The following is a 27,081-nucleotide window of genomic DNA, read 5'->3' as shown; positions in this document are numbered from 1 at the left end:
CTATTGAAAGTCCTTTTACATGGAATTAGGTCATAGAAGGCCCAATAACATGTAAGCGCGTTTCCTTCGGGCCCAAAGATCATGTCATTGGGCTAGCTAGGCCCAACAAGCACGATTTGAAACTTTCAAGCCCAAAGATTGAATATTGACTTCTCGTGAATTTTGCGTGTTTATTGAAGTACTTATTGTTTATTGATTTTTGATTCGTTATTGATTCGAGACCGAATCAATTCGTTTGGCAACGATATTGGTGTTGAAAGCGTATTTGTTATTACGTTTCGCCGGTAGTCGTGGTACTCGTATTTTATCTTAAGGGATTTATTTTTTAAAAAAAAATAAGAGTTTACCTTTTTATGACCCTTCTTGGATAAAATTTACACTTTTAACCCTTTATATGAAAGAATTTCCATTTTAGTCCTTAAACCATTTTTCTTGACACTTTAGTGTCAAAACTTATTAAAACGACATTTTCAGCCTAGATTCACTTGATAAACAGCTTAAGTCCTTCAAAAATGATTTTTTCTCGGTTGGAACCCTTATTTTCGCAACTTTACAGTTTTGGCCCAAAATGGAAAATTTTTGCATTTTTGATCCCTTTTGACTTTGAAAACATTTTTGACCCTTGAATTAGTTTTATTACACTAGTAATCCCCTGTTTTACAGAAATTTGCAGTTTCAGCCCCTCCATTTTAGAATTTTCGCAATTTGGGGCTTATTGGGCCGAAAAGCCCATTTTTAGCCCATTAGGTTCAAAATTTACATTTTAAGCCCCTCAAAAGTGTTGATTTTCAGAAAATTTTTATTAGAAACTGTTTGGACTCTTTCCAACCTCCAGAAATTATCATTCGTCGTTTTGGGCCCTTAGCTTTTGTATTTTTGACAATTTGAGCCCAAAAATGGGTTTTATGTCCAAAAATGTTCATCCTAACCAAATAAATTATTTTTATTGACTTGATTAGTGTAAAATGGTATAAGCTATGTTTATTTCATTCCTCATGTTATAGATCTCGGTTTTTAGGTATTTTTAGCTAACATATTCATCACATAACACATAAAAATCATACATACAAGCATAAAATCACACAAGACATACATGAACTCATAGATCTACACATTTGCTTGTATTCTCCCCTACAAAAAGTTATAAAAACCGAAAAATAGGGGGGTATGAAGCTCACCTTGGGTGTGGTTTCGGTTTTGGAAGGAAATGATGAGAAGAATTCGATCCTAGCAACCTTCCTTGGAAGATCTCGAACTTGGATGCTTCTTAGGTGCTAGATCATGAGTTTGAATGAATTAAGAGGTGATTTTTGGATGAAATGAAGTACCTAGCTTATGGATCTAAGAAACTTCTTACCTTAGATGATGATTTTTATGGAAGAAGCCCTTGAACTCTTCTTAGATCTCGAAAATATGGAGGAGAAATGAGAGAGTTTCTTGAGAGAATGGTGAGTGAAATGTGTGTGTGTGTGCTTGGAATTGGCCGAGAACAAGAGAGAGGGAGAAGAAGAGGGTGTTGCATGGAAGTATGGGAATTGCATGGAAATCCCTTGAATAATTGTGAGGTGGCACACACAAAGTCAACTTTTTCCTCTTTGTGAGCTTGGGCCAAGAATGGAGAGGGAAAGAGGAGATTTTTGGGCCTTAAAGGCTTAAGCCCACTTTCATAGTTATGTTGAGTGATTTTTGGTCCTAATAAATATAAGTGTGATTTTTATGACCTATTAGGGCTCAATTGGGTTAATTATGCCCCAAAATGGCTCATATAATTAATTTATTTTATTCTAAGCCCCAATATGGCCCAAAATATTGAAATACATGGGAGTGGGTCCAATTAGAGCCCATTTAAGAGTTCTAAGCCCAATGTAGTCAAATTGGAAGCTTATTGGTCCATTGGGCCCAATAAGGAAGTCCTAGTCCAAAATGGACCTAAACAAGAACTTCTAGGGTTTCCAATTGCTTGTTGACTATTTGTAGTGCTTATATGAAGTGTTTGATTGAAATTTTGTTGTCATAGAGTAAGTATCATGCATGCTTTCATGTCTTTGATTCATAATTTGACTTAAGTGTTGTAGTTACAAGGCATAGAAATTTCTAGTTGTGACATTCATAACCTTGGAAATCAACTTTGCATGATAATTAGACAAACATAGATCCAAGGTTATTAAGGTTGCATGTACACTTAGGAAGTGTTAGAATGCTCAAAACCCATCAGTGGTATCAGAGCCTAGGCTTGTTTGTTTGTTATTTTTGCAAAAATTGTTGAAAAAAGTCGATATTTTTGAAATCTGCCTGATGAACTCACCGAGTCCATGGGGGGACTCGTCGAGTTCATGTGTATCTTCATCCTACTCACCGAGTAGGTTCGTGCACTCGGCGAGTAGGAGCCTCAGAATGCATATTTTCGACTTTAGTTGTTGGAAATGGACTAGAAACATTACCCTAAACTGTTTTGGTACTTGAAAAACTTGTTTTAAATGGTGTAATGTCTTTGCTAATCCATTTACAACAACAAGTTATCAAAATTACAAAGTTTTAAGTGTAAGTTTTGATTCATGAAAGTGTTCGTGTTCATGTTCTTGATATTATGATGTTTAGATGATCATAGGAATTGTTTGTAACCTATGTGGTAGATTAATTCTTGATCATTATGTGTTTTAATGGAGTCCATAACTTGTCCTCAAGTTATGGAAAACCAAAAGTCACTTTGCTTTAAAACCATTAAAAGAACACATGGGTTATAAAAATGAAGATTCTTCATTTTTAATACCCTAATAAACTCATAAGTTACAAGAAATGAAAAGTTTTGAAAGTTTACAAAACTTGCCCTCAAGTTTTGGAACAAGTAAAGTCTTGATTAAAACTTTAGTTCCAACCCTTAGAATTTTAAAAGTTAAAATTCAACCCTTATACTTATAATATTATAAGTTAATAATAATTTATATATGTATAAGATCAAAGTCGTCTTCATTCACAAATCCGGTCTATAAGGTGGGTATAAGGTTGTCGCCTATAAAATGGCAACTTAATGGGTGTCCACTCTCACCCACCACTTGCTTGACTGGTGGAGGGTCGTTAGCCGAACGGGTAAGACAAGGACTTATAAACTCTCATTAAAAGTATGATGAGTATTATAAAGTAACTAAATGTTTTATTAAATTCCCAATCTTAGTTACTTTAGGAAAAATGTGAATAAGGTGCTAATCCATGAAATTACACTTTACACTTTGTCTAAGTCGTTAGTGGAGCGTGTGTGGTTAACCGGCACACTAACTTGGACTAAACAAGGTAGGTAAAGGGTGACTTAATGTTTATCATAGTATCGATGGAGCATGTGTGGTTAACCGGTACATTGATTGAGGGGTAATACATTAAGGGTACCAAGTAATTTGCATGGTTACTTCACTCCTCGTTTTGTGATCCTCGGCATCCCAGTCACAAAACCTGGAGGGCACACTCGAGATTGAAACACGCCTTTGAAGAGTTCATTGAATCTCAAAAGAATCTAGGAGTTTCTAAGAACCAAATTAAATATTTTTAATATTTCGGCCTTGGTGGAAATTGGTGAATCGTCATTCACCTACCTTTCAAATATGTTATTACTTAGATTACGGCATACCTCTTCTAAGTATAATATATTGTGATTGGGTCCTAGCCTTAATACTACATTTGGGTGTTTTATTAAGGACTATCTCTATTTCTAAACTAAACTATTCTTCTTCTCAAATGTCTGCAAACACTGCTGCTTCTGGCTCTAATCCTAATGGCTCCTTTTCTCTAATGAACTTGTGTGGGAAAGTCACTTTTGATGGATCCAACTTTAATGAATGGATCAGAAACATCCGAACGATTACCCGCTACGAGGACAAAGAATATGTCCTCGATAAGGAGCTTAAGGAGATTGATGAGACAGTTGCTACTCCTCAAGAGATCGCTGACTTTAGGGCACATGAAAGGGATGCCACCAAGGTGGCATGCATCATGATGGCCACTATGACAGCCGACCTCCAAAAGTCCTACGAGGACTACTACCCTTTTGAAATGCACCAAGATTTGATGGAAAGATATCATCAAAGTGCACGAAAAGAGAGGTATGAAATCATCTCCTCCATGATAACAACCCGAATGAAGGATGGAGAACCCATCACGGGCCACATGCAGAAAATGCTAAGATTTGTGGACCGCTTGCTGAAGCTTAATGTGAACTTCCCCGAGGAGCTAGCAATAAATATTATTTTGCACTCCTTACCTTCATGTTATGATCAATTCCGCATGACATACCACATGAACAAGGAAGAGGTCACTCTCAGCAAACTTCAAGGACTCTTAAAGACCGCGGAAAGTGGTCTTAAGGGTAAGACGGTTGTTACTACTCCTACTCCTACCAACTCCGCCCCTGTCTTGGCAATCGGGAAAGCACGAGGGAAGAAGAGAAAGAGTTCTTCGAAGGGTACCAAGGCTAGGACCCTTGATGGCTCTTCTTCAAGTGGAACCAAGAAAGGTTTCGTCACTCCTTCTTCTGACCTAAAAGAGGCTGAATGCTTCTATTGCCATGAAAAGGCACATTGGAAGCGGAACTGCCCAAAGTACCAGCAATATGTGAAGGATGGGAAAGTTAAACCCAACCATGCAGGTATTTACACTATCTTATCTAATAACTCACCCCATTCTAACTCATGGGTCCTTGATACCGGTTGTGGTATTCATATATGTTCTGATTTGCAGGGACTAAGAAGAAGTGAGAATGTGGAGCAAGGAAGAATAAACTTGATCATGGGAAACAGGAAAGCTTCACCTGTCACTAAGATTGGAGTTTATACTTTATCGCTAAGTAGTGGGTTTAGTTTAGATTTGAATAAATGTTGTTATTCGCCAGAAATGGCAAGAAATACTATTTCCTTTCATGCATTGTATAAACAAGGTTTCACCTTTTCATTTGATAATGAAGTTGGTTCGATTAATGCTTTCTTTAATAATGTTCTTTATTTTAAACCAGTACCTTATGATGGCGTGTATGAAACTGTATTTGTGATTGATAACTTAGGAAATAATGTATTGTGTATTGATTCTGTTAATAATAATAACTTGGATAAAGCATCACTATGGCATTGTCGTCTTGGACATATAAGCAAGAAACGCATAGGCCAACTCCAAAAGGATGGAGTCTTGGAGTCATTTAACCTAAAGTCTGATGATAATTGCGAATCATGCTTACTTGGAAAAATGACAAAGTCACCCTTCACAGGTTCTTGTGAGAGGGGTGAAGGTTTGTTGGATCTTGTGCACACGGATGTGTGTGGACCATTCAAACATGCCACAAGGGATGCTAATCGTTATTATTTGACTTTTACTGATGATTATAGTAGATATGGATATGTCTACTTAATCAAGCATAAGTCAGAGACTTTCGCAAGGTTTAAGGAATTTAAACAGGAAGTCGAGAATCAATTGGGCATGAACATTAAGATGCTTCGATCTGATCGAGGTGGTGAGTATCTTAGTTCAGAGTTCCTCGACTATCTTAGGGAATGTGGGATTGTCTCACAATTGACACCTCCCAGGACACCGCAGTTGAATGGTGTAGCTGAGAGGCGTAATCGAACCTTGTTGGATATGGTTCGTTCCATGATGAGTCGAGCTCTGCTACCAATCTCATTTTGGGGGTATGCCTTAGAGACTGCCGCCGATATTCTTAATCTAGTCCCTACAAAGAAAGTTGCCAAAACCCCTCACGAGATGTGGACTGGTAAAGTACCCAAACTAGACCACATCAAGATTTGGGGTTGCGAGGATTTTGTGAGGCGCGAGTCTCATGATAAGCTAGAACCCCGAAGCAAGAGGTGTGTCTTCATCGGCTACCCACAAAGATCCTTTGGTTACCTCTTCTACAGACCTAGTGATAATGTGGTCTTTATAGCAAGAAGAGGAGTCTTGAGAGAGAGAGAGAGAGAGAGGGAGAGTTTATAAGCCAAGGAGACAGTAGGAGCCAAATTGACCTTGAAGAACTTCAAGAGTCAAGTAGTGAAGGAACTTCAAACTCTAGCCCTCAACTTGAGGAGGAAACTCCTGTTGAGCCAATTGATGAGACTGTACCTCTGAGGCGTTCCACGAGAGTTAGGAATGCACCTGAGAATTACTATGGTTTCCATATTACTGCGGAAGGTGAGACACTTATTAGTGATGAGACACTAGTAGGTCTGGATGAACCTAACAGCTACGCGGAAGCCATGGCAGGCCCTGAGTCTACTAAATGGAAAGAGGCTATGGATAGCGAGATACAATCCATATATGACAATCAAGTTTGGAACTTGGTTGAGAATGTACCAGGTCATAAGACTGTAGGGTGCAAATGGATCTTCAAGAAGAAGACTGACATGGATGGTAATGTACACACTTATAAGGCTCAGCTGGTTGCAAAGGGCTTCTCTCAAACTCCTGGAGTGGATTATGATGAGACTTTTTCTCCAGTATCCAAGATTAAGTCTATTAGGGTTATGTTAGCCATAGCTGCATTTCATGACTATGAAATATGGCAAATGGATGTCAAAACCGCTTTCCTTAATGGAAAGTTGACTGAAGATGTTTACATGAGTCAGCCAGAAGGTTTTGTCAACAACGAGTACCCTAATAGAGTGTGTAAGCTTGAGAAATCCATTTATGGATTAAAGCAAGCACCTCGCTGATGGAATCTTTGTTTTGATGAGAAAGTCAAGGAATTTGGCTTTTCTAGGAGTGAAGATGAATCTTGTGTGTATGTCAAGGCTAGTGGGAGTATAGTTAGCTTTTTGGTATTGTATGTGGATGACATACTACTCATAGGAAATGACATCCCAACTCTGCAGGAAGTTAAGTCCTGGCTTAGGAAGTGTTTCTCTATGAAGGACCTAGGAGAAGTTGCCTATATTCTAGGGATAAGGATTTTGAGAAACCGGAGTAAAAGACTAATTGGACTTAGTCAAAGTACCTACTTGGACAAGGTGTTGAAGAGGTTCAGCATGTAGAACTCCAAGAAAGGAGAGTTACCCATTCAGAGTAACGTCAGATTGAGTAAGACACAAAGCCCAAGTACCGAGGCTGAGATAGCAGAAATGAGTCAAGTACCTTATGCTTCAGTAGTAGGCTCGATCATGTATGCTATGATGTTTACTCGACCTGATGTAGCCTTTGCCTTGAGCATGGTTAGCAGGTATCAAGGGAATCCTGGCAAGGCACACTAGACTGCGGTAAAGAATATCCTCAAGTACCTACGGAGGACTAAGGATTGGGTCCTTACCCTCGGCGGGAGTGATGACTTGAGAGTTGTAAGGTATAGTGATGCTAGCTTCCAGACTGATAGTGATAATTTCCGCTCTCAGTCGGGCTGGGTCTTTACCTTAAACGGAGGAGCAATCACTTGGAAGAGTTCCAAGCAGGAGACGGTGGCTGATTCCACTTGTGAATCAGAGTATATAGTAGCAAACGAGGCAGCAAAGGAGGCAATACGGCTAAAGAACTTCATTGGAGACCTTGGAGTTGTACCAGCTATAAAGGAGCCCATGGAAATTTTCTGTGATAGTGAAAGTGTTGTTGCCTTAGCCAAGGAACCAAGGGATCACGGGAGATCCAGACACATCGACAGAAAATATCATTTTATCAGACATCGCATAGAAGAAGGAATCCTCGTGGCAAAGAGGGTATCATCGGATGAGAACCCAGCAGATCCCCTCACGAAGGGACTGAGTAGGGTTAAGCATCTCCAGCATGCTCGGAGCATAGGGCAGAAGGATGATATAAGTTTTAGTAGTTAGATAAATGATGAAATTTTTAAAGTGTAATTGACATTTGATGATGAATAAAAGTTGTGTTTATTTATGAGTAAAGTGTTACTATCTTTTGTCAATTGTTTACTATAATTTCTTTTTCATGTTTTGACTTCCAGAATAGTATGTTGAGGTTTCATATATTATTCAAACTTTCCACAGTCAGTCATATGTTGGAAGTAGATATGAAGTAAGACTATCATGAAGTTGGTTGTAGGTGTCAGGATATAAGACAACACTTCATGAGTGCTTATAAGTTCTGAGTATTGGAATCAACCCACGCTCACTGGAATCACTTCATGGAATTTTATCTCGAGTGATCGTGAGACGGTAATATCATATAAGTCTTCAAACCTAGAGATATGATTTGTTGCCTATGAATTGCTTATACATTGATTGTACAAAAACGCATTGGTAACTCGATGTTATAAAACGTACTTTTGTGTATAATTCAACTAGTAGTAGAACAAACATATGAGTCGAAGTTTATCTGTTCCTTCTTGGATTAGAAGCTGATATCTGGGCCCCTCGATGTTTTTGTTTTGACCTATGTACCGGGCCCGATCAGAACTAAGTTGATGTGTTCAATTAAGTTCTTTGTCAAACAAATCGGAAATCGGGAAACAAACTGTTGGACAATAAGTAAGACATTGTTCCATGTAATTGTCCGGCTGATATCTAGAACAGAGGATTATATGATCACTTATCTTAAATGGCGTATCAACATCTTCTCAGTTCCGAGAGACCTTGAAAGAGCTACGATTGCCGATCGGTTCCTGAAGTATTGCAGTTATAGTTATTAGACTTATCCAAGTGGGAGACTGTTAGATAAGGTGTCTAAGTCCATAACTATTTCTGGTAAATACTTGACCCGACCCGGCATGGTCCATTTGGGTTGCATGGCACCATGCAATTGAATAAACTAAATGAGAGAAATAACACATATGGATTATTAATATATTATAAGTTCTAATATATTAATAATATTATTTAATTAGTTTTGATCAAGGATTAATTTAGAATTAATTAAGTGATCAAAAGATAACTAATTAGATATATGGGTAGATTAAGTAAATCTTCCATATCTTATATAGTGGGCTTAGAGGCTCCATGGATTGTCAAGTTGGGTTCCACCCATAGGATGCTCCATGGAGTTAACCCATGGATCAAGAAATGAAGAGTCATGGAACATTAGGGTTTACCTAATGTAACACACTATATAAGCAATGTAACTCCCCCCAAAATCATATATACTAAGAAATAAGAGGGCTTGGCCGATTTTGCATGTGTTAGAGTATTCACTCAAGTTTATTCTTTGCATTTGGTGTTGTGTGAAGCATTTGAGGCATCACACTTGAGGTGCTAGGCTCACAAGGTTTCAAGGAACACTTTCAACAACAAGGTATGTAGTTCTATCTTTTATACAAAGAATATTGTACCCCATGTATGCTAGATAGGTTCATAACCTTGGAAATCAACTTTGCATGATAATTAGACAAACATAGATCCAAGGTTATTAGGGTTGCATGTAGTTGCATGTACACTTAGGGTTGCATGTACACTTAGGAAGTGTTAGAATGCTCAAAACCCATCAGAGCTATGGAATCTCACCGTCCGAAACTTTGACATTGATGCTTGCATATCAAGGTTTAGCGAACTGTCTCTGTTGTTCCCTGGCATGATTACTTCGGAAGGAAATAAAATCGAACGATTTATCTGGGGATTAACCTCCCCAATTCAATGAAATGTGATAGCTACAAATCCTAACACCTTTAAAAGTGCCAAGAGGTTGTCCAAGAAGTTGTACGACCACAACAACAAGAAGGGCGAGAAGTCAGGGGAAAGTGAACGCAAGAAGGATAGTGACAACAAGAAAGGAAAGAATAACATGAGGAAGGGACGACAGGGCTCCGAGTCGTCAAAGAAACAAAAAACAACAACAGTTCACGCAGTAACCACCCAAGTTCCCTCTACACCACATGCTCCTACCTCATCTACCCCATGTGCCCCTAAACAGTATTTCGGGAATCTCCCAAAGTGCAACAAGTGCAATTTTCATCACAATGGATCAAGCTCTCACCTGGTGGAATGGACATGTGGAGGCCATGACTCTTTCCATAGCCAATGCCATGTCATGGGCGGAATTGAAAGAAATGTTGATCGTCGAGTACTGCCCGCATGGCGAAATTCAGAAAATTGAGCAAGAGTTATGGAATCTCACCGTCTGAAACTTTGACATCGATGCTTACATATCAAGGTTTAGCGAACTGTCTCTGTTGTGCCCTGGCATGATTATTTCGAAAGGAAATAAAATCGAACGATTCATCTGGGGATTAACCTCCCTAATTCAATGAAATGTGATAGCTACAAATCCTGAAACCTTTAACAGTGCCAAGAGGTTGTCCAAGAAGTTGTACGACCACAACAACAAGAAGGGCGAGAAGTTAGGGGAAAGTGAAGCCAAGAAGGATAGTGACAACAAGAAAGGAAAGAATAACATGAGGAAGGGACGACAGGGCTCAGAGTCGTCAAAGAAACAACAAACAACAACAGTTCTCGCAGTAACCACCCAAATTCCTTCTACACCACATGCTCCTGCCTCATCTACCCCAAGTGCCCCTAAACAGTATTTCGGGAATCTCCCAAAGTGCAACAAGTGCAATTTTCATCACAATGGTGAATGCAAGGAGATGCATTGTACCAGTTGCAACCGAAAGGGTCACACGGCAAAATACTGTAGAACCTATCCTCCCCAGAACCAGTAGCCGGGAAACAACAACCACAACCACAACAACAACAACAACAACAAAAACAACAACACTAACAACAACAGAATCAACACTGGGGCAAGCCACACCTGTTATCGATACGGAAGGACTGGGCATTTCCGTCGAAACTGTCCCAATGTCAACAACCCTGGGAATGGAGGAGCAGGGAGAGTATTGACCATGGGTTAAGGAGAAGTGGTTCAGGATCCCGCTGTTTTCGCTGGTACGTTTCTCCTAAACCACACATATGCATGCATCCTACTTGATACCAGAGAAGAGTGAAGTTTTGTGAGTAATAAATTCAAATACTTGCTAAAACAACAACCCCAAAAGCTTAATGAAACCTTTACGGTGGAAATGGCTAATGGGAAAACAGAATCAACTGGGGAAATCTATGAAGGATGTACCCTAACCTTAAATCACCATGTCTTTCAAATAAACTTGATGCCTGTAACTATTAGGAGTTTTGACGTGATTATCGGCATGGACTGGTTGAGCCCCCATCATACCGAAATTATGTGTCACGAGAAGGCCATTTGCCTTTATCTCCCTAATCACAAAACCCTAATCATATACGGAGACAAGCCCAGTATGAACATTCATCTGATCTCGTGTATTAAGGCACATAAGTGTCTACAAAAGAAGGACTTGGCATTTCTAGCTCACATTATGGATAAGTCCAAAGAAGAGGTCCATATTTGAGACATTCCAGTGGCTTGCGATTTCCCGGATGTTTTTCCTGAAGATCTCCCAGGGATACCCCCAAAAAGACAAGTCGAGTTCCGAATTGACCTTGTGATGGGAGCTACACCCATTGCCAAATCACCCTATAGGTTGGCTCTTGTGGAGATGCAAGAAATGTCCAGCCAACTCAGCGAACTCTTGAACAAAGGATTCATCAGACCCAGATTCTCACCTTGGGGAGCTCCGGCTCTCTTTGTTAAGAAAAAGGACAAATCCTTTAGGATGTGTATTGACAACAGAGAATTGAATAAGCTCACTATCAAAAATTGCTATCCACTCGCATGAATCGACGATCTATTCGACCATCTTCAAGGAGCGAGTTACTTCTCTAAGATAGATCTACGATCCATATACCACCAACTCAGGGTCCGGGAAGAGGATATCCCCAAGACTGCTTTCCGAACTCAGTACGGACATTATGAATTTGTTGTAATGCCCTTCGGTCTAACGAATGCCCCTGCCGCATTCATGGACCAAATGAATCGAATCTGCCGACCATTCCTCGACAACTTTTTCATCGTTTCATCGACGATATCCTAGTCTATTCTCAAAGCAAAAAGGAGCATAGCAGACATCTCCGGCAAATCTTAGAAACCCTACGAACCGAAAAGTTATATGCAAAACTCTCTAAGTGTGAGTTCTGGCTCCATAGCGTAAACTTTTTAGGTCATGTGGTCAGTCAAGAAGGGATACATGTGGACCCTTCTAAGATCAAAGCCATTGAAGGATTGGCAGTCCCGACGACACCCACTGAAATTCGTCAGTTTTTTAGGTCTCGCAGGCTATTACAGGAGATTCATTCAGAACTTCTCCAAAACAGTCAAGCCACTTACCATGCTTACACAGAAGGGCGTACCCTTTGAATGACAACAAAATTTCATCAAACACCCTATACAAACACTCAAATAGTCAACGAAAGATTGGAAACCCTAGAAATCCCGATTTAAGTCCAATATGGACTAGGATTTCCTTATTGGGCCTAATGGACCAATAAGCTTCCAATTTGACTATTTTGGGCTTAGAACTCTTGAATGGGCTCTAATTAGATCCACTTTCATGAGACCTAACCTTTTTGGGCCTTATAAGCCTAAAATGGACTAGTTTATCTTTAATGGGCCTTATTAGGCCATAACAAATCCAAATAGCTTTAATAAACTCAAATTCATTCCTTTATGCTAAATTTGGGCTGTGAACTACTCTAAAGGCCCAATGGGCCGAAAATCATCAATTTGGGCCTCATATTATGGACTCAAGCACAAAAGGCCCAAGCCATTCTCTTCTTTCTCTCTATCTCGGCCCTATTAGTATAAAAAAAGGAAAAAAAAAAAGTAGATCAATAAAAAGAAGAAATGAAGAATTGTGAGGGCAAGACACCTCATATTTGTCCATTGGAAACCCGTGCACAAATCCCATACTTCCATGCATGTCAACTCATTTTATCTCTCTCCCCTCTCTTCTTCTACTCTCGGCCGAGAGCATCAACACACACACATAATTCATTTCAAAATCTTTCCAATCTCTCTCAAGAATACCTTCATTCCTCCATCAAAATTTCGAGATCTAGGGCATTTCAAGAGGGTTCTTCCATAAGAAATCATCATTTTTGGTAAGTTTGTGCTTAGATCCATGATCTAGTTTCTTTGTTTTATCAAAATTCTCTTCTTAACTCATACAAACTCATGATCATCCTAGAAACATCCTAAGTTCGAGATCCACTCAAGAAAGCTTGCTAGGGCCGAAAATAGCATCAAACTCTTCCATTTCTTTCTTCAAAACCGAAAACAACAAGAAAATGTGAGTTCATACCCCTTGTTTTTCGGTTTTCACATGATTTTTGGGTGAGAATACAATTCTTATGTGTTGATCTATGTGTGTATGCTTGTATATGTGATTTCCTTGGTTTGTGTTGTGAAAATATGTGATTGTTGGCTAAACCTTGAAATCTATGGCTAAAGTGTAAAGGATACATAAACAAATAACATGATAAACAACATACTTCAAAGATCTAAGAGTATTTAGGCCTAAGAAGTGATATTTTCGGTTTTTATAAGGGTCAAATCAGTTAAAATATGAGTTATAATGAAAATCATGGTTTTTAAAGGAGTACAAGTGTAAATTTTAGCCTAATGGGCTAAAGTTTGGGCTTTCGGCCTTTAGGCCCAATTTGCGAAAAATTATGAAACTTAAGGGACTGGAATTGTAAGTTTATCATAATATGAATTAAAAACATAAATAAACAAATTTCAGGGGCTGAAAATGTCTTTCTTACCAAATAGGACTAAAAATACAAAGTTTTTGGATTTTGGGCTAAAACTGTACAAATTGCAACAATTCGGACTACAAGTGTAAATCTTTTTACTCGAAGGGCTAAAACTGTCCAAAACCTTATTTTGGGCTGAAAACATGATTTAAATATGTGTTTGGACCAGAAATGTCGAGAAATATAATCTAAGGCCCTAAAATGTCATTTTTCATAAAAGGGGGTAAAAATTGTCATTTTTACTAAAAAAAAGGGGCCGAATTGGTCAAACAATTATTTTTGGTCATTCATGTTAATATTAAAATAATTGGGTCAAAATACAAAATTTTAATAACTTATGGATTTAAATAGAAAAATATATTTTTTTTTATATAAATCTAAATATCGTTATCAAACAATTTGGCGAATGTGGTGACTTTTCGATTAAACAATTCGTGTGAAAACAAACCTTACGACATTAATACTATACGAAACAAGTAAACATTATATCGATCGGGCTTTAATACCCCTAATCATGTTTATTGGGCCTTCGTGACCCATTAACATGACTATTGGGCCCAGCATAAATAATACATGTTGATTAGGCGTCCGGTGGCCCAATTACATGCCTAATGGACCCTCAATGGCTTTAGATGGTATTGGGCCTTAATGGACCATTGGCATTGCTAGTATGCTCCAAACCAATTATATGCTTAACGGGCTAACATGTCCGTCGCATACTCGACAGTCTGTAATAACATACATGATTAGTGGGCCATGGTTGTCCTTTTTCGTGTTTGTTAGGCTTTATTCATATTCAGGTAAACATCAAACGGGATGTAATCAATGTTATTCAAATTCATGGGGTAATAATAGGGATTTAGTGAGAATTATCGGTTGGCACCAATAAGTGTTGGTCGTAGTCTGTAGTTATAACCAGAGTCCCCTGGAGGGAGGGCGGGAGTTTGTGTATAGATCTATACGAAGGTGACTCCCCCACACTTGAGTTGTTCGCTACAGTTAGACTCGGCCAGTCTAGGGTGACAAAATCTTGATCAAAACCGGCGTTTAGAAAATGCCATGACAGGCGAAATAGTCATTATTATGCATGGTTATAACGACTCACATAGAGATCCATTACCATATCATCATTCACGGGAAATCATATTCATACATGGTGACGATGCAAAGTGATTTATACAATAATACAAAACTACCATACTATTTAAATTGGAAAACATCGGGTTTTCCTGGGAACGACATTATTCACTTCTACATACAACAACTACAATACAACGAATAATTATGAAAGTCATTCACTCTTACATGTTTTGAAATCACATACATATACACTTATGGGATCATCACATCTTTTTTTTGTAAACAACTTTTGTTACAGAAAATATCAGATTTTCTGGGTTTTACAAACAATACAATCCATTTTATGTCAAACATGCCTATGAACTCACCAACATTATATATGTTAATGTTTTCAAAATAACTTGTATTCTTAGGTAACAGATCAGCTGAAGAACAATACCAAGTGTGTTAGGATGTTTCATTTTGAAAATTCTCAGATAATTTATGTCATGGATGTGTAACGTTTAAACAATGTACTTGATGTGAACAATGACAGTTGTACTATTTAGTGATGTATGTGTTGTTCATGTATATTCATTGTGATGATATTTCAATTTAAGTCATGCGAGCCCTCGAACGTTTCCGCTGTCTGGTTCGGGGGTGTGACAAAAAACGAATTTGAGAAGAATTTCTTCTTGTAAAACCCTTTTTTTTTCTTTTCAGCTTGCTCAACAAGCCAAAACACAGATTTGAGAAATTCATTTTCCATCTCTAAACTTCTGAAGAAAACACGAAATAAACAACTTGAAAGAAGTTGTACACAAAAATTGCAAACTAAGGGTGCTTTCTCTGATAAAAAAACAACTAGAGATAAGATAAATAGCCACAAAGATTTCTCTACAAACTTGCTGAAGAAACCCCCGAGATGTAACTTAAAAACAGATCTGATAGGGTTTTGTGTAAGCTTGAAAAATGTTTGAATGGACAAAAAGAAGAGCAAATCTATAGATCTGAAAAATTTGTGTTTCTTCTATAAACTTTGAAGGAAACACTAAATAGACAGCCTCAACAGTGTTTTGCCAAGAAAATCATAAACCAAAGATGATTTCTTTTAGGAAAACAACTGTACATGAGGTAAAACACCACTAAAATTCCATTTCTTCTCATGTTGCTTAAAAAACACCAAAATAAAAACGAAAATGGGTTAAGAACTCCTAAGAAATTCTTTCTTCACTACTTGTTGAAGAACCCATCAAAATATAGACGAATATTAAATCTTATGAAGTCTTTTAAAACTTGAGTGTTGCTCAAATGATCTAAAATGAAACATCTAGATATCTGAGCAACAAATGAGGCAGATCTGAAGATCTGAGCGAGAAAACTCAAACAGATCAAAAGATCTTAGCGAAAAAACAAGCAAATCAAAAGATACGTGCATAAAACTAAGCAGATCAAGAGACCGGAACGATGGTTAGACAGATCTAAAAGATCTTGTCAAGAACCAAATCAATCTAAACAGATCTTGGCTAAGGCCAAACAGATCTGAACCAAATGGTGCTAGAAATGAACAGATTTGAGGAAAACATTAGCTGAAACGACAGATCTGAGCAGATATAGACAAGAACGAGATGATTTCTGTTCGTTCGAGTCCGGGATAGCGCCAAATGATGTGACATCGGCTCCGACCACCTGATCTGAGGATGTGCTTCTACACCGGAGACGGATATGCGAGGTCACAACAAACAAGGCCGTTAGAGTCGCCCCGGGGACTGTGCCCCGAGAGTGGACTCCGATGATCAAGTTAGATCAGCTGATAGATCTGAGATGGTTCTACATAGCTGGAGGGAACCATCTTGGTGCTGGTGGTGGTGTATGGTAGCTGAAGGCTGAGCCACCCGGCCGGAGTATAGTGGCGGCTGAGCCATAAGAGAAGAGTCCAGGGGAAAAGGTTCTAGGGGAAAGGTCCTCCTTCATGGAGGAGGCACTATTCTATTTGTAGTGGACAATTAGGTCAAAGGGAATTGGGTCAGGCCTTGGGCCAGCCCAATTCAGGCCTAACTAGCAAGGAGCTGGGCAAGGCTGCCCGGAGGCGTCGGGAGGGGCTGGCGGGCACGCCCTAGGCAGGCTCGACGGGCGCGCACCAGGAAAGACCTGCAAGGGGGCGCCAGGCAAGGGAGCGTCATGTCGGGCCGGGAGGAGAGTCCCCAACAAGGTTAGCAAGGGAGCGCCAGGTCGGGCTGGCGGGAGAGTCCCCAACAAGGCTGGCAAGGGAACGCTAGGCAAGGCTGGCAGGAGCGCGCCAAGCCAAGTTGGTGCACTAGAGCAGTCTAGGTAGTGGACCATATATCATCAACTCCCCCCAGTCTGATATTATTGGTATGCGATCAATGACATCGGACTGGACTTAGTCATATAAACTGTGCGTCGTCAACTGAGTCTACTCGACGACTTAAGGAGCCTCAAATCGATGAGTAGAGGTTGTTTTGGTCGCAAAGTTGATGAGACAACTCGGCGAGTTGGAGGATCCAACTCGACGAGTTGGGCATTGTTTAGGAAACCCTAATTTTAGGGTTTTTCACCCTATTTAAACACCTTAAGTTCCAGGTGTTGGCCTCATTTCCAGCCTATATAGCCCCAACCTTAATCTCAAAACCCTAGAGCCTCCAAGAGTGTTGTGAGTCCATTATGTGTGTGTGTGTGTGTTTGAATCTCATTCAAGAAGGAGAAGCTTGGTGCAAGGTTGTGGTTCAAGAAGGAGCTCATAGATCTTGGTTCTCTGCTCCATTTCCAGCACATTTCGGGTATAAAGCTCTAACCTTGCTTAGTATTGGCTTAGATATCTTCTTGGGTTTATTTGTATGCTTTTAGCCATGGATGGGTGGTTGTTAAGGAAGTAGAAGTCCCAAGTGTTTATTCTTTCCAGATCTATGGTCTTCATGAGCTCTTGTGGCATAAAGGTGCCAACTTTATAGTCCTAAGGGCTTCATCCATTCATTAAGTCCTTCTTTTGGTCTCTTTTAAGCTTTTGAGCTTCTTCTAATCATGAATAAGTGTAAAGTTGGAAACTTTACATGGCCATCTAGCCTTATATGTTTATATCTACATCTTGGAGTTGTGTCCTTATGGAATAAGTGCTTAATGATTAATTCCTTACCCTTTTAAGTTTAGTGTTTGGGTTTTGAACCCATTTTGGTGGTTCTTAGGGGTAAAGTTGGAAACTATACCCTTCTTGAGTCCATTTCAGTTAAGATCTGGGTTGAGAAGCCCTTAGTTTCGAAAAGGCCGACTTAATGAATTAAGAGGTTGGATTTATGGCGAACTCAGCGGGTTTATGTGTGAACTCCGCCAGTTGAGGAGGTTTTGCCCGATCTTTGCAGTCAAATGAAGAAACTTGACGAGTTGAAGGACAACTTGGCAATTTGGATCAACTTGGGTTTTTGACTTTGACTATTGACTTATGCCTTTGATCAAGTTTGTCCCAAGGAGTGTTTCAAGCAATCTAAATTGTAAAATATGGGCTTAAGCTAATGCTCGTATGGGATTGGGCCCAATTTGGAAAATTAGGCCATTAGTGGGCTTTTATGGATTTTGTGGTTTTGGATCTTGTGTGGATTTGAGCTTGGGCCTTAGTTATGAATCTTGTTGGGCCAGGGGCAAAATGGTCATTTTACCCTAATTATGGATTACGGATCATGGTTTGGAACCTAATTGCTAATTGGGTGATATTTTGGTATTGTTAGCTCGAGAAGTTGTCAGGGCAGCAGCTAAGGATTTCTTGCAGTGAGCTTCAGCATTTGAGGTGAGTCTCCTCACTGTTGTATGGGTTGAATGCACCAATGTCGGCCCACTTGGTTTATGTACTATAGGAAGACCTGGGGGTTAACCCTTTGTATTATGTATGAAAGACCAGGAGGCGGCTCCTGAAACACTGTATGAAAGACCATAGTCTGAACTTTGGCAAGTAATTAATTAAGTAGTATAGTTTGTATGATAGTTGTCTTTGTGATGCTTGCATGGAAGACCCTGAGGTGACTCTTGGCACTTGTCTGTAAGACCCAGGGTTGTGGCCTCGACCTGGCAAGAAAGACCATGCGGTGGCTCGTGGCATAATAACAAGACTATGGTTGGCACATAGCACTCTTATTGATTATGGTATATGTATGATATGCATGGCTCACGGTTGTGTATGGCATGTATGGATCGTTAGATATGTATGGTATGTGGTATTTAAGGAACTCATTAAGCTTTGTGCTTATGGTTTTCAGTTTATGTTTCAGGTGCTCCAGTTTTCAAATGAAAAAGTTTGGGACGATCGCAGCGCATACACCCATGTTTTCTGCAATATGTGATCTTTGGGATTGGACTCTGATAATCGTGTTAATTAAAATGTTTTTCAATATTTAGAACAAAATTACAATAGTGTTTTGATTATAATAAAAATGAAATTTTTACCTTGGATTTTTGGGCTGTTACACAAAAAAAGGGAATAATGCATGATATAGCAACTTGACTTTATTTATTTGTGTATTTTAATATCATCCTACTTTTATTTTTTTCTATTACAACATTGTACTTTTTAAAGTGTAATGTTTTAACATGAAGAAATTAAAGTATGAAGATATAAATAAACAATTAAATGAAAATAATTTGCTATTTTTTGAATTTAACCAGAGCTATATGTATGAAATAGCAACTTACTTTCATTTATTAGAAATAAATAACAACTTACTTACATCTCTTTTGGTTATACCCCTTCCACCTTCCATACACATACATTAATGGAATATACCACATATATTGTTTATTTTTCTATTACTATAGCATTGTAATAGAAAAAATTTAAAAAACCACCGTGCTAAAAAGATCGAGAGTTGAAGTACCTCTGATTTAGCAGCATTGTGTTACTCAATCGCATCCAATGCTATTAGTACCTCATAAAAAAAACATCGACCCCAGATTTTTAATATATAACCATAAATCTAGGGTTGATGTTTCTTTTAGGTTTTCCAAATTCTTCTGTACGGAATATAAAATAGAAGCAAAAACACATTTTTAAGTTGGCAAAGAAGAATAGAAGAAATGATAGAAGACCTTCAAGTGGTTAAATGTGTTTTTGCTCAGAGAGATGAGGAAGGGAAAAGAATGTAAAAAAATATGTTTTAAATATAAGAAATTAAATATTCTCCTACTTTTGTTCCTATAAATCCTCCTACCTAATTAAATGATGACATGTGTCATATTAATGTATTGAAATATCATTAAATGAGCATTAAATGATACACATGTTCAATTGGATAGGATGATTTGTAGGAAGAAATAATAGGAGGATATTTAATTTCTCTTTAAATATAGAAAACCTTTGAACTTGAAATATTTATAGTTATATTTAAAAATATGCTTTTAAATATTAGAGAGATGAGGAGGGAAAAGAATGTAAAAAATATGTTTTTAAATATAGAAGACCTTTAAATGTGTTTTTGTTCAGAGAGATGTGCTTATAAATATTTTAAATTCACTTGAAGCAAAAACGCATTTTTAAATATAAATATATATGTTACTAACTTACTATGCGTATAAATATTTTAATTATAAAAAATATATTTTTAAACGTAAAAAATTTGTTTTATATGTATAAATATCTTTTTTCAAAATGATTTTTGTGAAGAAAATCCATTATAATAACATTCATTGAAAAACGATAATTATCAGTGATAATATAAAATAAAAAAACGATAATTATCATATGATATCTCGAATAACAACCTTTACCGAAATTAATATTTGGGGACTATCTCGAATAATTTGTTCAAGCTTTTGTCCCCTGAGCCCTCAAACTTCAAACAAAACCCATATCAAATTCATCGAATCCAATTTGTTCATCATCACATCGATCAATTGTATACACCGTGAAAGTTTTTGGTAATATTTCTTGATATCAGAATTCTTGATTGTTCGATTAATGTTACGTGCATGTCTTAAAGCAACAATTACGATTCGGAATTTCCTGATTGGAATTCAACTCCACTGTTTGAAACCTAAATCGCTCAAATTCGTTTCCAGGTGTTGGTGATTTTGATTTTACGAGAGCAGATCGTGTATATATCTACTAGAATCAACCATGTTCACGCGAATTTTCGGAAAACCTAAGCAAGAAGCTAACGCTGTTGCAACATTAGATAGATTAAATGAGGTACTTCCCGATAAATATAAGTTTTTGTTGTTCGGCAAATGTATATATACTTTGTATGTGTGCATATTCGGTGTGGATCATGAATTTGGAAGATCTAAATTGTTCTGGCCATTTATATTGTCACTTTGTTTTTGCTTTACTTTATTTTGAAGTATTATTGATGCTATACTGTTCTGTCAAATTCAATTTGCCTATGATTTTTTATTTCGCTGTGATATCTTGCCCTAGGGAGAACAGTGATTTAGGGTTTATATCATCTTTGTACATGTCGTTCACTTACTATAGGATGGGATTGTCTTTCCAGAATTTGGATGTGGTCAATAGGTTGCATGAAGATTGCTTAAAACTGTGTTGCTTACTCTTCTATTTCATAGTAAAGTGTACTAAAGCTATTTTGTATTGAAGTATTTTCTGTAGAAGAGTATGTAGATGGATAATGTAAGTTAATCAATCAATGGCTCTCTAATTGAAATAATAAATATAATCAAGCATCAGAGATTGTAATTAAGCTTGTAGGATGAAAAACACAATAGTCCTTTAATTGCTTATAAATGTGTTCTGTAACTAGATATTTACTTTCTCCTTTAAGTTTCTTCAAAGATATGATATCTAGGTAAGAATACATAGGTGGTGTTAAATGGCAATGCTGTTAGTGTTTCCTTGTGTTTCTGCATGAAGAGAAAGTCTAGAGAGAATGTCTTGTGTTTAATCTTTAGCATTGTGGGTAAGCACACAGGAAAAATAATGTGTGTTTAATTTATAATTGTTCAATATTAGTAGACTCAAAAATAAGCATCGATTCGCCAAGAGAAGGTATATATAATTATATACTGAGTTATTGACCTCATTATGCTGCATAAATTCACAGAAAAATCTAGTGTTGCATCAAAATTTTGATTGTTGAACAAAAGGTCATCAAACCAATTAAATTTTTATGTTTTATTTTCTATTTACAGACACTTGAAATGCTTGAGAAAAAAGAGAAAGTGCTTTTAAAGAAAGCTGCTGCAGAGGTGGAAAAGGCCAAAGAATTTACTAGAGCTAAGAACAAAAGGGGTACACCTTTTAAATCCCTTTCATATTAAATTATTAATTAGGGTTAATGCTAAACAATGTTAAAAATTAAAAAACTATGCCATTTTTTCTACTTTATGTCACTAAAGGTTTAATTGTACCATTTTCTACCCTTAAATTACGGGTTTTATGCAGAAAAGTCTCATTTTGGAAATTTTTTTGATAAAGTCCTAAAAAAAGTTTTAACAGAAAAGTCATTATTTAATATTTTGCCCAAATTAACGAAAAAGTCATTATTTTTATTTTAACAGGAAATGACAGATTATCGTGTCAAATTAAATAATTGGGATTTTTCTTTTCAAAAAAAAAAAAAAAATTTAGGACTTTATCAAAAAATTTCCCAAAATAATGGCACTTTTCTGCATAAAACCCCTTAAATTGCATATCTATTTTTCGATATTAAGAATAGAATACAATATAATAATAAAAAAATTCTGATGTCAAATGGTTACAATACTAAAAAAACAACATATTTTGTTACCCTTTTCATAGCATTGACCTTTGACCCTATTACTTACACTTAAATACTTGATTAAATCCAGTATAATTGTAGTTTACATTACTTTTTATATTGTTTTAAAGTAAAAAAAAATTATATTTTTCATTTGGATTTTAAATGTTATTCAGCTGCAATACAATGTTTAAAGAGGAAAAGGCTCTATGAACAACAAATTGAACAACTTGGAAACTTCCAGCTACGTATTCACGACCAGGTGATTATTTTCCACCAACATCTCTTCCATTTTTCAAGTTTTTTAAAATTTCAAAAATCCTTTACTCAAAATAATAATGATAATAATAATAATAAATTTAATAATCATAGTATTGTTTGAACATGAATATATCAGATGATTATGCTTGAAGGTGCAAAAGCCACCACAGAAACCGTTGATGCTTTGAGAACCGGTGCTTCAGCCATGAAAGCCATGCAGAAATCAACGTCAGTTATATTTTACAATTTTATTTTTAAATTAAATTTTTCACAATTTCTATTGGGTCCCACACACCTTGTCATGCATGCCATGCAAAACAGGACAACATGTACTGTGTTTGACATGTATTGAACTGTGACTGATTGATGTAAAGTTGTCAGTGGAACACAAATTTCAATTTCTTGTCCCATCAAAAAAGTTAGAGACATTACTCTCCTTGTATCTCTTGTATGTGCAAAAAGACGTGAATGCCCTTCTTATTAATAGCCCTAGAAAGCTTGTCAAGTCTCACTGACAGGACATGACAAATTGTACTGTGTTTGACGTGCATTGGACTGTGACTGACTATGGAACACAAATTTTAATTTTTTGTCCTGTCCAAAAAGGTGAAGGTGAGACAGGACTCTCCCTTTATTTCTTATTTGTGCAAAAAGACGTAAATGCCCTCTTGAATAATAGCCCTAGAAAGCTTTTCAAGTCCCATTGACAGTACAAGACATGATAGATTGTACTGTGTTTGGGACTGGGACTGGGAATGGGACCGGGACTGACGTCAATCATGTCATGGAATCTTTGTCTTGATGCCGTGTGTGTGAAAAAGACGTAAATGCCCTTGTAATATGTTTCACGTGAACAGGAACATTGATGATGTTGACAAGACAATGGATGAGATAAATGAGCAAACTGAGAACATGAAACAAATCCAAGAGGCATTGTCAGCACCCATTGGTGCAGCTGCTGATTTTGATGAGGTGGCATCCTACTTTCATTTTTTTTAAATTACAATATTACCCTTTCAGTTATTTTATAACGAACCAATTGTGTACTTTGAAAAATCTATCCACAGGATGAATTGGAAGCTGAGTTGGAAGAACTTGAAGGAGCAGAGCTAGAGGAACAGCTTCTCCAACCAGCCACCACCGCCCCCGCCGCTCCGGTACATACTCCGGCGGGCCGCCAACACGCACGACCACCGCCACAGAAGAACACGGCTGAGGAAGATGAACTTGCTGCATTACAGGCAGAAATGGCACTTTAAAACAAAAAGGTTGGTATTTTCTATGATCAAAAATGAGAAGGGCATTTACGTCTTTTCGCAAAAGATAGTCCATGTCCTACCTTTTTAGTGAGACAAAAAGTGCAATTATTGTCTTCTATGAGAAGGGCATTTACGTCTTTTCGCAAAAGATAGTCCATGTCCTACCTTTTTAGTGAGACAAAAAGTGCAATCATTGTCTTTTATGATTAGAATGAGAAGGGCATTTATGTCTTTTCGCAAAAGAAAATCCATGTCCTACCTTTTTGGATAGACAAAAAGTGCAATTATTGTCTTTTATGATCAGAATGAGAATGGTATTTACTTCTTTTCACAAACGAGAATCCATGTCCAAAAAGTGCGATTATTGTCTTATTGATATCAGTGAAATGTATGACAACCTGGTCTGTCATGTCAGTAGAAACAGACAAAAGAAAAATCAAGTTGTAATCATCAAAATTAAATCACTTTTTGGGTGAGACTAAAAAATATATATAATTTTTGTCTTATTGACATCTTTTTTGACATCTTTTGGAGTTCAGTGCATGCCAAATGCAGTATGACATATTCTGTCTAGTCGTGTTCTGTGTATTGTTAATATAAAGGAATTGAAATAAGAATATAATTTGAAATGGTTTTAAGAAATTATTGAAGATGTGGATTTGATGGCAGATGGAGGGGGAATGGAGATGATGCATATAAATGAAGGAAGTGAAGAAATGGTGAAACGTTTGGTTGAACTTTATCTCTTGTACATTTGTGATATTAGACTTGAATAACATGTTTGAATTTGGAACTTGGGAAAAGATCGATTACATGGATTCAAAGAGGTGCATGTTACTTGGTATATGAAATTGAAATTCTACATCTTTTTTAGGTTACTTGTTTCATTGTTTTAACATGTGTATTAGAAGTAATTAGGTGAAAATGTGATGAGATGCTTGGGTTTTTTAATGGAGACATTCACATAAAGTGAGTGGAAATTAATTTTTTTTTTTTCTATAGTGGCATTCACTATAGAAAATAATTCCGTTGTAATAAACGCCATTTCAAAGACGTGAAACTCTATATGCACATGTTCTTAATAGCAACGATCACAACAATAAATGGTGAATGGAGTTGAAGAGTCCATATTGAGATGGAGAAAAAATATCATCGTCTCTATAAAATCTACATAAAACTTCTTCGAATGTAGATATATTAATTTTAGAGGTATGTATTGGCTTCTCATACGGTTATATTTGTCTCTTGCAAATCTCAACTTTATTTTAATTTTTTTTATCAGCATATAATTGGTCTGTTGGTTCCTGTAATTTGAATACCTGTGTATGAATCAATCTGTTGGTTCCTGTAATTTGAATACCTTTGTATGAATCAATGGATACGATTTGACAAATAGAACCCGATTTTATTTTTGGGGTTTATGTTTAATGGACAATGATTACATAGTTCATGTATCCTATCTTAGAAGTCATTAAGAACTCTTAGATTTCTCTCTAAGCAAATATCTCTACCTCTTAGAAGTCTATATATATCATCAGTTTTAACATACAAAAACATATATATATATATATATATATATATATATATATATATATATATATATATATATATATAATTTCTTTGTCATTTCTCAAAGTAATGACACATGTATTATGCTTTGGATTCTTCTCGGTTTGTGCGGGTAGTTTGCCTTGTGACTCTAATTTACTTACAGAAGTGGCAAGTTGAATCATTTGTTGCTCCAAAGTCTTGATACTGACATTGGTCTTATTTTGAAATGATTGAGTACTTGTGGCTAAACGCTTGACAATGTCCTCCGAAGACATTCCCGAACCGCTTGAACTACTTCCTTGTTGCATGTTTTGAGGTTGGAAATGAGATTGTTAAGGAGGTTGATGGGACTAAAAATTTGGTTGGTGATGCATTTGATTCTAAAATGGAGGTCTAGGTTGATAAGTTGGTGGCCTTGGCTGGAAATTCGTATTTAGTTGATGCCAATTTTGATTGCCTCTTGGTGGAAAATTGTCTTATTGACCATAAAATCCCATAGTTTGAACATCTTCCATATCTTCTTGAAACATAGGACACATATCAGTAGGGTGTCCTACTTGGGTACAAACACCACAAGATCTTAACTGTTGGTTACACACCCTTGTCTTTAGAAAGCATCATCACAACTTTAGTCAACTTAGAAAGTTGATTATCGATCTTTAGTGTGGAAATTTCTTTCACCCCTCTTGGTGTATCATTGTCCCATTCCTCTTCTTGAGTTGTATGTTTGGACTCTTCTGCCATGTTTTTTATAAGAGCTTTGATTTCAATAGGAATTTTGTCAGCTATTGATCCACCACTTGATGCATTGAGCAATCTTATCTCCTAAGGTAACATCCCTTCACAAAAATATTGTAGCAATTGGTATTATGAAATTCCATGCTTTGGGCATCTTGAACATAATTTCTTAAACTGTTCTCAATGTGTGCAAAGCTTCTCTTTTCTGTTGCTTTATACCAATGATTTCCCTACATAACGCTGAAGCTCTCATTTCTAGGAAATACTTGTCCAAAAACATCCGTGCAAGTTCATTCCATGTTGCGACCGATCCTGGCGGTAAGTCATATAACCATTCTTTGGTTGGACCTTGTAAAGCAAAGGGGAATGCCCTAAACTTGATATGATCTTCAGTGACTTCATGTGGCTTCATTCCCACACAAACAACATGAAATTCCTTAAGGAATTTGTGTTGGTCTTCATTCTCAAGACCGCGGAATGTGGGTAACAAGTGAATGTGTCCATATTTGAGTTCAAAGTTTATTGTTGTGGGATAAGTGATGCACAATGGTTGTTGGGTAACATCTTGTGTGGAACATTATCGAATAGTTTGTTCAGGAGGTGGAACGGGAGGACTTTGATTGCCTCATTGGTGATTGCCCTCTCCTCCTTCCATGGTAGGAGTATGGATGGAGGTTTTATGGTTCGGTCGAATGAGTGGGTGAAGATGGCGGTGTAGTTGAGGATGTTGTTGAAAGGTTTGATGAAGAAGTTCCAGATTGTTGTTGTTTCTTTAAAAGTCTAGCTTGCTTCCTTCTTTTCTTCACAAATTTCTCAATCTCCAAGTCAACTTGAGATTTACATGTGCAAAAAAGAACTTGGCATAAACAATTAGTACTACCGTATCCCCGACAATGGCACCAATTTGTTTGGTTGTCAAACCAACAA

At 37.2% G+C, this 27,081-nt stretch overlaps 1 protein-coding gene across 1 annotated transcript; it reads left to right on the top strand.

Moving 5' to 3' along the window:
• Positions 1-20,413: 20,413 nt before the first annotated feature.
• On the top strand, positions 20,414-24,743 carry LOC145098049 (vacuolar protein sorting-associated protein 32 homolog 1-like). Its single transcript, XM_079035735.1, has 8 exons — positions 20,414-20,549; positions 20,691-20,820; positions 21,777-21,876; positions 22,522-22,607; positions 22,743-22,834; positions 23,464-23,578; positions 23,674-23,874; positions 24,535-24,743. Exons 2-7 carry the CDS (start codon positions 20,749-20,751, stop codon positions 23,863-23,865), a joined length of 657 nt encoding a protein of 218 aa, XP_078891861.1. The 5' UTR covers positions 20,414-20,549; positions 20,691-20,748; the 3' UTR covers positions 23,866-23,874; positions 24,535-24,743.
• The last annotated feature ends 2,338 nt before the right edge of the window (positions 24,744-27,081 follow it).

This window comes from Lactuca serriola, chromosome 1 (genome assembly GCF_051521515.1).
Source record: "Lactuca serriola cultivar US96UC23 chromosome 1, Lser_US96UC23_V15, whole genome shotgun sequence".
Lineage (NCBI taxonomy): Eukaryota > Viridiplantae > Streptophyta > Magnoliopsida > Asterales > Asteraceae > Lactuca > Lactuca serriola.
This window is presented reverse-complemented; position numbering and strand designations above follow the sequence as displayed.